The sequence below is a fragment of the Oenanthe melanoleuca genome, chromosome 10, assembly GCF_029582105.1.
Source record: "Oenanthe melanoleuca isolate GR-GAL-2019-014 chromosome 10, OMel1.0, whole genome shotgun sequence".
NCBI classification, from domain to species: domain Eukaryota; kingdom Metazoa; phylum Chordata; class Aves; order Passeriformes; family Muscicapidae; genus Oenanthe; species Oenanthe melanoleuca.
The window spans coordinates 15,558,073-15,573,025 of record NC_079344.1 but is presented as its reverse complement, the minus strand read 5'-3'; the positions used below and the strand labels follow the sequence as shown (position 1 = coordinate 15,573,025).

The window sequence follows — 14,953 nt, the reverse complement described above, 5'->3', positions numbered from 1 at the left end:
TCCATCCATCCATCCCTCCCTCCCTCCCTCCCCGCCTCTGCTGTCTCTGTTTCCATTCCCAGTTGGGGGAAGCACAGGAGCTGCTGGATGATCAAGAAATGACTCCTGGGCTCTCCAGGCTTCCTGCAGAGCTTCCTCAGTGCCTGAGGCCAGTGGGAGCACTGCAGGCACAGGGACAGCACAGGGATGCTGTGCCCCAGGGTGGGGTGGCAGAGCACTGAGGGCTGTTGGAAAGGACCGTGGAGGGGTGAAAATGCCTTTGGAATGCGGCTGTAGGTGCTTGCCCCAGCTGGGATTTAATATCCCAACAGGCTTCAATGCATCATTGGGGGGTTTTGTTGCAGGTCTAAAAACCTGTTAAGACAGCTAAGCAAAAAGGAATGATAGATCAGGGAAAACGAATTTTGGTAATTTTGAATACTCTCTTTCAATTTTAACCTTGTTTTTGTTAAGCATTTGCTTGTAAATACAGTAAAATAGCAGAGCTGAATGCTTCCAAGCACAGCAGGAGGCTTCCCAGAGTGAAAGCAGACACAGGAGGGCAGTGATGGCTTCCTAACTTCTCAAAACAAGATTGAGCTTTGCTCTTGAATTGACATCTCCTCAGAACCAGCTGTATTCCAGCAGGTGTGGCTTTCAAGGGAATAATGTGAGGAGGAAAACTCAGCAGTTTTAGCATCTACAGTGATTCCCAGACCCCCACTGCAGGGCTCAGCTGATGACCACTCATCCCTGGAGCTCCCTCTGCTCCATCCCAGCCCAGTGGGGCCGTGCACCCCAGAGCAGAGGCTCCTCTACTGTCTCTGCACACTCTGGGAAGTGCTGGCGCAGCAGCAGCACCTGGAGGGCAGCCCTGGACTCTCCTCTTGGCTGGCAGATCCACAGGGGCCTTTGTGCTCCATCATTGCCAAAGTTATTTTCCTTGAATTGAGAGAACTCGCGTCCCCCTGCATCTCCTGTCAGTGCAGCCACAGCTGTCTCAGCAGATCCTGGAGCTCCAGGCAGCCCCTCTGTGCATGCTGGTGGAGAGGGTTAGGTCCATGCATCTCCATGGGTTATTTTGGAGCTTCACCCCACATCCACAGGCATCCGAGTAGTGGTTCTGAAGGAAATCCTGTTTTCCAGCATGTTTGTGTTCATGGCTTGGTGAAGTGACTTTCCTTTGTGATTTTCCCTAATGCTAATGAACAGCTGTCCAACTCACACAGATAAAGGGCTGAGATGGTGAGGCCAAGGCAGGAGTCACCTCCCATTTTTATTCCTGACATCCTTGGGCTGTAGTCTGGGGTGGGAACTGTCTGTGTCTTCCAGCATTAACCCATTATCATACTTTTTGAACAGCTCACTAACAAAATCCTTGACAGAGAAACTGCAGACTGGAGACCCTACAGCTATCTGAATGAACTAGGTCAGTAATTTTTAAACACTTTAATCACTTTAGTAGACTTTAGAGAAATTCCAAATCCAAATCAGCCTTTCATAAAGGCATTAACAATAATGAGGAATATTGGTGTTGTCTTTATTTCACAATCAGAATTGCCAGTAGTGAAAGATGGAGAATTAAAAATTGTTTCCTTTACCACAAACCACAGACTGGGAAAGCAAAGTCAATATTCATTTTAGTCTCCCTTCCAAGGTTGCTCTGTTGAATCACTATCATCTACTCTATAAATGTTTTTTTAAGGACTAACTCAGAACATTAAAAATTCAAATTTGGCTTTTTTCTTCTTCTTCTTCTTTCATGCTTAATAAAGCTTAGCACTAAATACTGGCATCTTGATGAAGGTGTGGAGCCTCTGTGGGAGCTGGGGTGTGCAATGCTCCATTATCTCCCAGTAAATCATTCCATGGCAATTCTGAACCACCAGCCAGTGCAGCCAAGCCAAGAGTGAAGTTTAATTGCCTGTTCTCAGTTTATTCTTCCTGGCTTCCTGGCTTGAGTTTTAACAGGGTTTTTAGCAGCTCTTAGCTCAAATCCTGCCCAGATTTAGTGCTTTGGATGCTATTTGTTTTCCTATCTGAGCACTCAGGGTTTGGCTTGTCAGCGTCCAAAAGCATTTGCCCTTTCCTTTCCTGGGATTAGTAACATCATACTGAAACCTGCAGGAGGAGGAAAAGTGTAACATTAAGGGATATTACGGGATTTTTAAGGTCAACTATCTCACAGCTCACATGGCAAAGGAATGAACACAGGGCAGCAGCAGGCATCACATTCTGCTACTGCCCCTGGGCCCACAGCATGCCTCACTCCAAAGAGAATTCTTCCCTGCATCAGGAAAATCACAAACCTGTCAAGCTTCAGAGCAAAATCTTTTCATCCTTAACATCAGCAATGTTTTCTGTGGAATAAGCTGCAGAACCACTGTTGTGCTTATCTGTATGTGACATGGAGGGGACTGTGTGTGAGGGTTCCCAAATGCTCCTCATACTACATTGATTTTCCTTTTACCATTTTGCTGCTTTTTTTGCACACTATTTGCTTTGTTTGTGTTTAACTTGTTCTGTCCTGAGCTCCCCATATGCCACCTCTGTTCTGCATTCATGCATTTTATTTTACCAGCAGAAATTATGCTAAATGCCTCTGCAGCACGAATCATCCAGAAGTGATAAATACTTTAGCTAAGGGGCCTCCAGCAAAACACTCAGTTTTTTCCCCATAGCATTTTGCATCCAATATAACTCTTTCTTTTTTCAAACTAATTAATGAAAATTAGATTTTTTCTTTCTTTCTTTTCAGTACCAGAATTAATGCCTGCTCATACTAACTTTCATAATGTTGAATCCTTGCTAAGATCAAGGCCATTGTTACATGAAAATAAAAAGTTTTCACTTCTTGGTATTACTGTTGTTCAGTAAAAGCTGCAGGTTTTCTCATGAAAAATTCAGAAGAGAGTTAAAATCTACTACTTTGAATTATAAACATAAAATAAAAGCCTAATAAGGTCACACAGGGAATCTTGACTTTCAAACTTCATCAAGCATGGAAGTTAAAAAACCTGTTCCACTTTCTCCCATGATCAGCCTTAGTTCTATAACATAGATGCTCCAGCTCATGTGTTGGAAGAGCAGCCTTGGGCAGAGCTGGATTCAGTTAAAAAGTTAAAATAGCAGAGGACAACTGCCCAACTCCTCTGAATTGTCACAGGCTGCAGATGGGAGTGAGCCAAGAAGACAGAGGGAAATGGAAGAGAAATGGGAGAGAAATTTGGAATGGAAACTCTCCACTGGTTCCTCCGCCAGTGACTCCTCCGGTGATCCCAAAGGATGGGACCCAGCAGATGAGGAGCACCAGGCTCCCAGATGTGTCTACAGCCCTGAGAGAAACTGCAGGTGTCCTAAACATGAGTTATAGCTGGCGAAAGGAAATTGTAAGAATATCCACACCAAAATTAACTTGAACACTCATCTCCTAAAACCTGCAGTGATAAGGATTTTGCAGTGGATCTCACCAGACTGCAGGTGGTTTACCTGTTTTGCAGGACTTTGCCAGGTTCATGTTCTTTCCAAGAAATGCAAGGATAAAGCCTGTACTTTTACTGCTGCACATTTTGAGAGCTCCAAACTCCAGGTTTTCAGAGAGCTGATTGTGTTCAGTGGAGTCTGGGGAGGAGCACAAGTGATTCTCATGGACATGGGCTCGAGACATCAGTGTCTGGGGACTCTGTGGTGCCAAGAAGAGGCAGCTTTGTCACCCTCCTGTGTGTCACTGCCTGCCCAAGGCAGCCTGGCCCTTGTTTTGGGCAGTGGCTTGTCCTTGCATTTGCTGTGTCCCATGTTGCAGAACTGGAATTGCTTGCCCTGTGAGTAATCCCTCCTGCTCTAGCCCAATCTGCACTGGGTAGTGGCAGAGCCCAGCTTCCAGCTCCTATCCTAGCAGGTCAAAACTCCCCAACCACTGACCTGAGCTCAGGAAAGGTCCTTGGCTCATTATCTGGAGCACTGGGCACAGCGGCTGCAGGCAGAGCTGGGCTTATCTATGATGTTTTTTTAACAGCAGCCCTGGATGCAGACACTGAATTGGGATTTGCAGCACATCATAAGTGACTCAAAGCTGCATTTATTCCAGAGGACCAAAGGCTATAAGTTTGATTCATAACTGACTTCACTTTTTTCTCAAAGCCAAAAGGTGTGGAAAACTATTTCCAGCTGAAACTCTGATTTCACCTCAGCAGATTATTTAGCTTCAAACTTAAACCTGGACTTTACAAAAGTGCCAGATCCCTGGCCTGTTTAGGACTTTTCCACATTAACTACTTTTACAGTTTAAAAAATAATGTATCCATTATTCATTTCACCTCCCTGAAACTCAGTGAACTCAGAGGAACTCAGTGAATACAAAAAATGGCTCATAAACCCACAGTATTATAACAGATAAAAGAGAAACTGAAGGCAGAATTACAGGAAATTTGGGGTTGGGAGGGACTTTGCGGGGTTGTGGGGCCCTCCCAAGGACAATGCACCTCCCATGGGTCAGCCTGGGTCCCCTTTGTTCCCTGCCACTGCTTCTCTGTGGGTACAGCCCCTTCCCATGGGGACCTCACCTGGGAGCTCTCCAGCTGCTCCTCTCAGCCTTGCTCCTTGGAGTGAGCCCCAAATATTGCCTGGACACTGCTGCCCTTGGAGATTTGCTCAGCCCAGGCAGGAGGAGGATCCCCAGGGATGGCCTTGGGGGGCCCCAGCCCTCTGGCAGTGGGCCAAGGGATGAATTGGCTCCATCCTCCTCGCTCTGACTCTGCAGAGAAAGAGCACAGAGCTCATCCTGCCCTGGGACAGAGCTGCCCAAAGCTCCCAGTCTGCCTTGCCCTCTGCAGCAGGGTGAGGCTGGGAGGTGGCTCATGGTGCAAAACAGAGCAGAAGGTGCTCGAATGAACTGGGGGCGACTCGTGGCCAGAGGAGCACCATCACAGAGAGCCAGCTGGGTGCCACCAGCCCCTTTCCTGTGCTCAGGGAAGGGCACTGAGAACCAGAGCAAAGGTTTGTCTTTGATGTGCCTGTAACACATTGTCTAAATTAGTCATTCCCCTTATTTATCAAAAAAAATGAAGCTGTCATGAAAAAGGGGCTGGTACAGCATTGCCAATGGCCATGACAACTTTCTGCAGAAACCAGAGGACACACAAGGACAAATAGCCGGGACACCTCTGGGACACACTGCTTGTAAGGCTCTTTTCCCAGTGTAACTGAGTTACTTGACTGGGAATCCCATAAGCCACAAGGACATTTCTCAGTAACCAAATTTGTATTGATTGTCCCAGTCAATAGGAAATACCAGACTCTATAGCTAAAAAGATTTAAAGGCTTACATTAGATTTTCCTTTTGATTGATATCTAGGGTAATTTGCAGGAGTTAAAATGGAAAAAGTCCCCATGTCCTTCTGTCTCAGCTTCTATGAGGAACAGCAAGTTCCTTTGGAGCTGCACAAGGCAGAATTGTTTGCTGTCAGCTCTGCTCCTGGTGCTGTGCTGTCAGAGCACAGTGGTCACTTAGGGACTGTTGTCATATCAGTCACTGAACTGTGCAAATTCATGAGCAAAGTGATAGTGGCTGATTTAAGATTGTACATAGCTTAGAGTCTAAGGCCGTGAGTTAAATAACACACTCTCCACAAACAAAACAAAGCCTAAAATTAGTCACAGAGTGCTGCAATGCAACCTGCAGAGTCAGATTTGAAAGGACATGTTTCAGGCTTCCTTCACACCATTCCGGTAATCAGTGTCTCAGCAGAAGGTTTTTATCCTGATCTCCTGAAGGATAGCAGTTCTTGGTAACCCTGCTGGAGAGAGCTCTCCCTTGCAGGAAACTCTTAAGCACATGCACAATCCCAGGCATGCACAGGCTCCCTGCTGGAGCTGAGTGTGTGCTTACAGCTGAGGATGTGCTTAAGAGCCTTCCTAAATGAGGGCCTTGATGTACAATTAAGAAGGAAGAATATATGCTGCTCAGTAGTCAAAGCAATCCAATTTACATAAATATTTATTTGTTTTCCATTATATATCATTTTTATGCAGGTGCTTGTGGGATGGATAGACGTCAGAACACATACATAATGGAAAAAAGCTTCAAAGGTATGGTATCCAGAGCTGCAGAACCCTGCCCAGGTGTGAGGAGGGTGTCCTAGAAGAGGTGAGATAGGAGCCCGGCAGAGGCGGCGCAGGCAGGGAGGGACAGAGCCAGCCCCACAGAGCTGCCTGCCCGGCTTCCAGCGCTCCTGGGCCATGGATTCTGCATCAGAGCTCCCAGGGCCACGGGCTCTGCAGCACAGGGCCAAAGGGAGGGCTCAGCCCAGGGCAGGAGGGGCAGCTGGAGCTGGCCAGGCACACTCAGGTAGGACCCACCAGCCACCAGCAAGGGCTCTGGGGGAGCTGCTGGTGGCAGAGTGCTCTGATCCCCTGCCCTTGGCTCCTGGCCATTTGAGCTCACAGAAAGCCCCTAGGAAAGAACCTGCCCCTGCTCGTGCCCTTTGCTGAGAGGGATTTAGAGCAGAGCTGCAGGAGAGCCTTCCCTGAGGCCAAGGCCCCTCACGCTGGCACCAGCAGCTGTGGGCACTGCCTCCAGGGCAGGGCTAAAACAGGATCTCAGACGAATCATGAGCACAGGGCCCAGTGGTTTTTCATTTCACTTTTCTTCCATGTTTACATTCTAAATACTCCACTGAGTCTGGACTATGGGAACACTTAGCTCGGTGTTCCTACTGCTCCTGACAGATTGGGCTGGAGTTCAACACACTCAGCTTGTGGTCCAGAAGATGGAGCAAGGAATCTGTCTCCTGGGGAATAGGCAGCTTTCAGGCTGAGGTGCATGACCAGAACCCAAGGCTGGGAATGTCCCTCAGTGAGCCCAGCCTGTTCCTGCAGTGCCTGGGGCTGCTGCTGGCTGAGTCCTGGGCACAGCTGCTGCCAGACCCCCCTGCCCTGCCATGGCTGAGGCATTCACAGCCACACCTTTGTCTGACTAATGAGGAATATCGAAAAAAGCATTAACCAGCTTAGAGCCAGGCCTAGAGATCAATATTCACTTCGTAGCTGCTGTTTTCAAAAGATAGGGATGCTATATGTGCTAGAACATCACCTTACCACACAGAATAACCAAAGGAAACCAAAAATCCATGACCAATTCTTTGTTGATAAAGCTAAAGTAAAAATATTGAATGGATTATGTATTTATATGAGATATATGATTTATGATATACAAAATACTCAATCCACTGGTTTCAGCTACTTCAATGATTTCCTTTTTCAAAATAGAAAATCTTACTGTAATAGAGCTAGTTATTCCCTTTACATGGAGCTATTAACTTTATTAGTTTAAACTAAATTACTGTGTTTAAAAAGTTTAAAGGTGCCTTAAGCACATGCAGCAGGAACTCCCATCCATAGGCACAGTCACACTGGTGGGGGCAGAGAAAAAGAATCACAGTGACAGCAAACTGTGAAATGCTTTTTCAGCTGCTACATATTTCCTTAAATTTTAGGATCTGAGCCATTTCCTTTACATGTTTATCCCTTTATAAATTGCAAAATCAGGCTCAGAAGGCACAGCTGGAATTCTTTATAGCTGCTCAGCTCAGACTGGCAGGGGCAGGGGACATGGGGACACACCTGGCTTCCCAGGTATGTTTGGGAGCTCACCTGCAGGCTCTTAGGAGCTGAGGGCGCTCAGGAGCAGCTGCCTTTGGCTGGCTCAAGGTTCCCAAGGCCCCTCTGAAGGTTTCCAAGGCCCCTGTGAAGGTCAATTCCTAGGCTCAGCAGCCCCAGGGCTTCTTGGCAGTGTGGGCACCCCCAGTCCCAGGGGAGTCTCCTCCCAGGAGGAGCTGGGAATGTGCCCAATGCTCAGCGAGCTCTCCTTGCCCTGCCAGGCCCTGACTCACCACATTCCTCAGAAAATGGAGAGGAAGAAACTCCCAGTCCCAAACAATTGGATTCTGTCAGCAAAAAGACTTGGCAGGCGGGTGCCCGGTTTTAATCTACTTTCATCCACTTTAAAACCTTGTCTTTTCCCACCAGTGTGGTCTAACTAGGGACAGCCTGTCCTGCAGTTGGAAGTGGTCTCTGGTGCCCCTAGACCACACAGAGCCTTGCAGGGAGGGGGCACAGATGAATCTGGGTTCACCTGCTGCTTGCCCAGGTCTCTGAGGAGACCAGAGCTGGGGGCTGTGCCCAGGGCAGGGCCCCAGCAGAGGCAGCCTGGCACCAGGGGTGTGGTGGCTGAGCTGCTGGGCAGCTCCAGGGCTTGGGCACAGACATCTGGGATTGCCAGGTGTAAAACCCAGTGTCTGCCAACAGCAGAGAGGGGTTGGCAGTCACACTGCCAGCCCTGAGCCCTGTGGCACCTGGTGACAGGGGCTCAACAGGTACCAAGGTTTTCAGAGCAGGATTCTGAGCAGTTTCTTTCCTGTGCATGGTGCTCAGTGATACCATTCCTGAGCTTTTCCTTTCAGCCAAGTCCTTTGGTTTTTAGAGGTTTGGTTGTTTAAATGAATATTGCTGCACCTATGGAATGATGTGACCTCAGGCACAACCATTTTAAGGAAAAACACCCATGCTTTGCAGAAGAGCCAGGAAAATCCCAGCAGAGAGAAGCACTGATGCCAGGGGTGCAGAGCTGGGCTCAGAGTGGTTCCCCTGGTTGTTGTACAGGATGTGTTCCCACTCCTGTGTCCCTCTGAGAAGCAGCAATGGGCCCTCACTGTGTCACTGTCCCTGCAGCTGCCAAGGCTGGCCAGCTTCATCCCAGCAAGGGTTAAACAGCAGGAGAGCACCTTCTGCCTTTGTACAGCTCCTCTCCTCAGCACTTCCACCTGGGCTGTGGGATCCAAGGCTTGGCAGCAGGATGCCAGGGGAAATTCAGGGCAGAAGAGAGGAACCCAGTGGGAGGGACATTTCCAGTCCCTGCTAACAAAAATAAACCCTCCAAAGGTCTGGTGATCGGTATCCAGGCAACACAGAAGGAAGGGACTTCAAAATTAGAGCGTATTCCCAATATTTCTCTGCAAGTCCAGCTGATTGAGTGCTGACTGAGTCCCAGCACTGTGTGGCAGAGCTTTCACCTCCATGGGAGCTGGACCTTGTGTTAGGGAGGGATGAGGAGACAGCATCGCCAGAGCTGACACATGGCCTGCAGCACCATGGGCTGAGAATCTCTAAATGCGTTCTGCTTAAATTAATTCATGAAACAAAAATTGACAATTGATGCCAGAGTTCTTAATTATCCCCAAATTACCTTACTAAAAAAGTAACTCAGCTGCTGCTACAGCCTTTAGAGTTAAATCCTGCGTGATCTTGCACATAATGTTTCTTGAGGGCTAATGACTCCCTGGTGTACCCAGAATCCCAAACATCCACCGGTGCTCCATAAAATATATTGTGTCCAAAGCAAAGGTCTGATCCCAGGCAGACACAGAGCTCCTGTTTACGTCAGTGGGAATGGACACTCAGGCACGTTGTTTCCCAACATCTCCTGGGAAAAGGCAATTCCTGGGAGAGGCCAAACAAGTCTAGACAGCCCGAGTGGTATTCACTCCTCTCTTCTAACTGGTCTTGGGAAGGGAAGGGCTGAGGGACACCTGTCTGGGAGGTAACGTCAGCCCTAACTGCAGCACAGGTGAATTTTAGCTTAGGGAGATAAAAGTAGCTGAGCTGGATGAAATAAAACAGCTGATGTGCTGGGATTTTTGCCTTTGCCAGCTCCAATGTACCCAATTCCATAGACAAACCACACAGCTATTTACCTGCAGCTGCAGCTCTGCAGGAGGAGGAATTCTCACTCTGCTCTTCTTTGCTGTAGCAGCCAGCAGTCCTTTATAATCAACATTTCCTGAATATGCACCCAGCTCTGGTTTGATTTGTTCCCTCCCAGCCATGGTGTTGACAGGGAATGCTTTGCAGGGGGACCCTTGGGGCACAGAGGGAATCCTGCCTTTCACCCTGTGAGCATCTGCTCAGCAGCACTGCTTGAAATGGAGAAGCAAGTTTATGATAATCTTCATGTCCCTCAACCCAAAATGCAGACCTGGCTCATTAAAGGCTGCCCAGGCTCTCCTAACGAGCTCTATGTTCCTGTCATAGGCACTGGAGCTGTAACGTGCTGGCAGGTGGAGCTGAGCCTTTCATTTGTCTGTCTATGGCTTCCTCACCTCTAACACCAACAGATCCCACACTGTGGCACCTGGATTTAAGTCACATACACAGAAAAAGCCAACACTGAGCTCACTCATGTGCAGAAGCCTTTGGTCTCACAGGGTTGCTCCATCTCTCATAGAAGGATGGGATGAGACAGTTTTACACTGCTGTGCTGGGCTGGGCTTGGTGACAGTGGAGGGACAAACCCTGCAGCCAGCAGCCAGGGAATGTTGGTGTTGCTTTGATTCCCATCTCCTGTCATGTACCAAACCAGGCATGTTTCACTTGAAAGCAAAGGCACTGCTCATCTCACCCAGGCTGATATCAGACAAGGAGTTTCTAAGTTTTCTAATTAAATAAACATTGCACTGGTGCCAGGCCTCTGCCAGCCTCCCATCCCTGATGGTCCCAGCTATTTGTGTGCAGTGGAGCTTCCCAGCAAGCTGCTCTCACTGACCCTGTGAGCTGAGGGCTCTCCAGACTTGTTGGTACCATTGAAATCAGAGCCCAGAAAGGCAACGGCCGGCTGCAGGTGGCAGAGCACGACCTGGCACCTCCCTCAGGGCTGAGCCAGGACCTGGGGCACCAGGCCAGGGGTGATGGACACACAGACACACAGACACAAGCCCAGAGCTGAAGGAGGGACAATCACTCACAAAGCTGGCAGGTGAGGGAGCAGGACGGGGCTGGCAGGCTCAGAGCCGAGGTTTGGAGCGGAGAAGCGATGTCGTGTTGTCTGTCTATTTCTTAACCTGAATTTCTCTTTTTGTCTCCCATACTAGACAGCGGGGGCAGCTGGGATTGCAGCTATTTTGCAAGTCCCCCTATTTCACCGGGAGTATTTCATATATACCAGGATCTGCCTTTGTACTGTAACCCAGCACAAGAAAATGCCTCATCTTTCATTGCATCGCTCTAATTCTAAATTACTGGCACTGCCCAGCAGGATGCACACAGCAGCAATGGCACGTTCTTGAATGTCAATGTTAAGATCTATTTATTCTCTATTGTTTTTTATTTTTAAAGCAAGACTGGCACTGTACCTTGCAGCAGGCTGGCCTATCCCAGCCAGGGTCACCGACCAGGCAGCTCTCATGCCAACCTTGTTCTCCCCATGTAGTGCCTCCATCACCTCCTCTCCAGCCCAGGGGAGAGGAGCAGGAGATGTCTACAGCAAGAGGGGGAAAAAAGCAGAGCAAAAGTGAGGCTCAGAGGGAGGCTTGTCCCCCTCTGTGGAAACGCAAGCATTCCCCGATTATAGGATGCTGGATAACCCCAAATGTGGCAGGGGCTGCACGTGCAGAGGCTGCACTGGTGCCGTTCTGAGCCTGTGGCAACGTCGTGCACTCCAACCCAGGGCACTGGATGTGGCCAAGGCGCCAGGACTCACCCTGCAGCTGGCTGAGCAGCCCAGGTCCCAGCAGCAGGTCCTGCCTGCAGAGCCACTGCTCACAGCCACGCTGGGGCTGCGGGGCAGGCGGAACAGGGTAAACACGGCTCCCTAGGAACTAGGGGGAGGGAGGGAAAGGATTGCCACCTCAAATTGAATATTGCACTAAATGACAGCTAGAACCTTCCACAGGAAAACCTTCAGTACTGGGTAGGTTTTCATTTCTTTCCTGCTAGTGAGTGGTGGATGCAATGGTCTGGAACACCCAGAGCACAAGCACTGGGTGTCTGTGCTGGAGGCTTCAAGGATCTTCCTTATCCTCTGCCCCCTTGTCCCCCCCAGCCTTCCCGCAGAGGCTCAGTTGTAATTAACCTAATTAAGCTAATGACCCTAACACACCCACTCCACTCTTGTTTTGCAGATTATATGAAAGAATCTGTGTGCAGCTCCAGCACTTGTTCCCTGAACAGCAGTGAAAACCCATACGCCACCATTAAAGACCCCCCCATTTTAACCTGCAAACATTCCGAGAGCAGCTACGTGGAAATGAAATCACCTGGTCACAGGGAGTCCCCATATTCTGAAATGCCAACTTCATCAACAGCCAACAAAAACATCTACGAAGTTGGTAAGCACTGGGTGGCACAGGGGGGTTGGTGGAGGTGCTGGTTTCCTCCTGTCCTGGCACAAGGATCCTGGGCTTGGAGTGGCACAGGGACAAAGTGGCACGGGGAAAGGCCTGAGCGTTGGTGTCTTGGTTTGGGGAGCTGAGCCATAGTGGTGGATGTTCTGAGCTGGAAGGGACCCACAAGGATCAGGAGTTTTGGGAGTGCTTTGGTCACCACAGCCCAGTTGTCCTTGCTCCCCCAGAGCCCACTGTCAGCATAGTCCAGGACGGCCGCAGTCGGAGTGCCAGCTACCTTCAGAGCCACTATGACCTGCCCAGGAACAGCCACATTCCTGGGCACTACGACCTGCTCCCTGTCCGGCACAGCCCGACCCACGGGCCTTCCTGGGACAAGCAGTCCTAGAGAGATGGACTTCATGGGCACTGCTGCCAGCACTGACTGTGAGGAAGCAGAGGAGAAGCCGTTCCTTCCTTTCCTGTGGACTGGCAAGGACCTGACATGACATCAGCTTGGGCCAACTGCTGCTGCATGATGTTATTTATAAAGACATTTTTGTATGGGTACCTGGAACTAATGAGAGCCTCCTCCACGTGGGACTGGAGCACACCACCCCAGGAAGGTGTCTCCATGCTCCAGACAAAAACTCTCCCTGGCGTGTTCTAACCCTGGCTTTGCTGTAAAATAAACCACAAAAACATGCTAAGTAGAAGGACTTCAGGTTGTACATTTCTACCAACTGCATCAAGAAACCTTGTACTGTTAGGAAAAGGTGACAAGGAAAATGCTGGAATTTATTTTCATCTTTGTCATGGGAGTGGACACTTTTCTGAATAAGAGCAGGGAAATTTGTCATTTCACTGTCTGGAAAGCTCATTTACTGCCATCACCATGTGCAACCTGTGCAGATCATGCTTGGTAATTAGCATTGAGATTGCCATCTCTATATTCAGTACCAGAGAATTGGAGTTGAGGAATATTAACACAGACACTTTCTGTGCAGTTTTTAGTATCCTTCCAAATGTCGCCTGATCTTTGCTAATGAATGGAGTTTCCACAATGAGTCTCACACCCATCTTACCACACTTTTAATGTTGATTGGCACAGGTAGGCTTTGATTTTCCGTATGCAGCTTCTCTTTTGGTAGCTAAATCCAGCAGATCTGTCAGGCAGTTTAAACTGCTGCCCCTCCAATTCCTGCCCCGGGACGCTGCAGATTTGCACAGACCAGCCCTGATTTCATTTCCTTTCTCAAAGCTGAGCCACATCGGCCTCTCTCTCCCATCTTCCCAAACCATGTCCTCATGATTCACTGTCAGCATGCCACTGATGACACCTCTTAATCTGATGTGCATTACCATGTAGTGCAACTTTATCCGTTGATGATTCTACCTGAAATGTCATTAAATGGAGCTGAAAGTGGGTTTTCTTTTTCAGCAGCTGTTTGTGAAGTAATTATCAAGGGTCGGACCTATGGTAAAATTTTGGACTGAGCCACCATGATATTTTTTTTAATTTATAATCTCTATTGACCTAGAAAGTAGAGTACTTGCCGTTAGTTCCTTGTAGATTTTGAGCATGAAGTAGTATTGACTCTAAGTATGTAATTTTATTAGGCAAACGTGGAAGTAGCAAGTGGATTGCCTTTTAAACATAAAACTATTCTGTTGCACATTCGCCAGTCTGATGGAAGCAGAAGAGGACGACACCAGCCCTGTGGGTTTGCTCACAGCACAGTCCCAGGTGTGACCTGCTGGGCTCAGGGACTGGCAAGAGGAGCCTCCAGCTCAGGGGCAGGGCTGGATCCCAGCTCTGGGAATACTCCTGGATCCTTGGAGCACCGTGGTGCGGTGTCCCCACAGATGGGCTCAGCCCTCACGCCTCGGATCACAGCCCCTGGCTCCGGGCATTCCGCCCCTGGAGCTTTTCCCCTTGGAGCCAGGGCTCTCCAGGTGGTCAGGCTGGCTCTGAGCCCCAGTGGGAGCCTGGACACCCCCAGGCTCTGGAGCGGGCGCTGCCCGGGCCGCAGGATCCTGCCCGCGAGGTTTCCCGAATGCTGCATGTGTGCATGGGGCCCTGGCTGATCAGCAATAGCAATTTTGTTTTCCAGGAAAGCCTTATTTGAGATGTAAGGAAACAATTCTTTCGTAGGCCCAGTAGGAATATACTTTACATACATGAATGGAAAGACTTACCTCAGAAATATCAAGAGAAAGGCAGTTGGATAAGGAATACTCTCATTAAGACCCACCTTGGCACCCAGCACAAGCAGCCTGAGCTGCTGCCCTGGCCAACGTTTTTGTGTTGCTGTAGTTTGCAATGAGGCTCCAAAAAGCAGAGATGTGCTCAGTTGTTTGGTTTGTTTTTTTCAAAGCAGGATTTTGAAACCAAAGGCAATGATGTGCATAGAGCCTAACAGGAAAAAAAAAAAACAACAAAACCAACAAAAAAGTACCTTCTTGTATATCAGCGTTAGCTTAGGAAACAGGCACCAAAATGGCAATACTTTTTTAAGGCAAGACAGATTTGTAATATATTTGTTCACTGTGCAAAGGTATCCTACCTTGTACAAAATAAATTGAATTTCTCTCAATGTGTAGTTCTCCAACGTACTCATTTGCAGAGGAAACATCCAGCTCTGCACAAATCCAAGCTCTCCAGGTGATGTGGCTGTTCCCCTCAGCCAAAACCCCCCCAGGCACCAGGCTGGGACAGAACTGGCAGGATGGCTCAGAAAACCCAGTGCTGCCATTCCAAGCTGGAGTAAACCAAAGGTAAGTGGCTCTGCACACCCTTCTCCCCATTCCTCAGCAGTTTG

The 14,953-nt window shown here is 48.8% G+C and overlaps 1 protein-coding gene across 4 annotated transcripts in view; it reads left to right on the top strand.

Annotated features, from left to right (window-relative positions):
* The window catches only part of MEGF11 (multiple EGF like domains 11), a 251,127-nt gene extending 236,401 nt beyond the window's left edge, over nucleotides 1–14,726 (top strand). For 2 of the 4 annotated variants that reach the window (XM_056500299.1, XM_056500298.1), the window contains exons 22-23: nucleotides 6,010–6,066; nucleotides 10,902–11,282. In XM_056500299.1, the coding sequence (XP_056356274.1) occupies nucleotides 6,010–6,066; nucleotides 10,902–11,038 (194 nt within the window). In that variant the 3' untranslated portion in view covers nucleotides 11,039–11,282. Of the gene's footprint in view, nucleotides 1–6,009; nucleotides 6,067–10,901; nucleotides 11,283–11,930; nucleotides 12,138–12,379 lie in introns of those variants that run through there. The other 2 variants (XM_056500296.1, XM_056500297.1) reach the window with 2 other exon arrangements.
* Nucleotides 14,727–14,953: the final 227 nt, after the last annotated feature.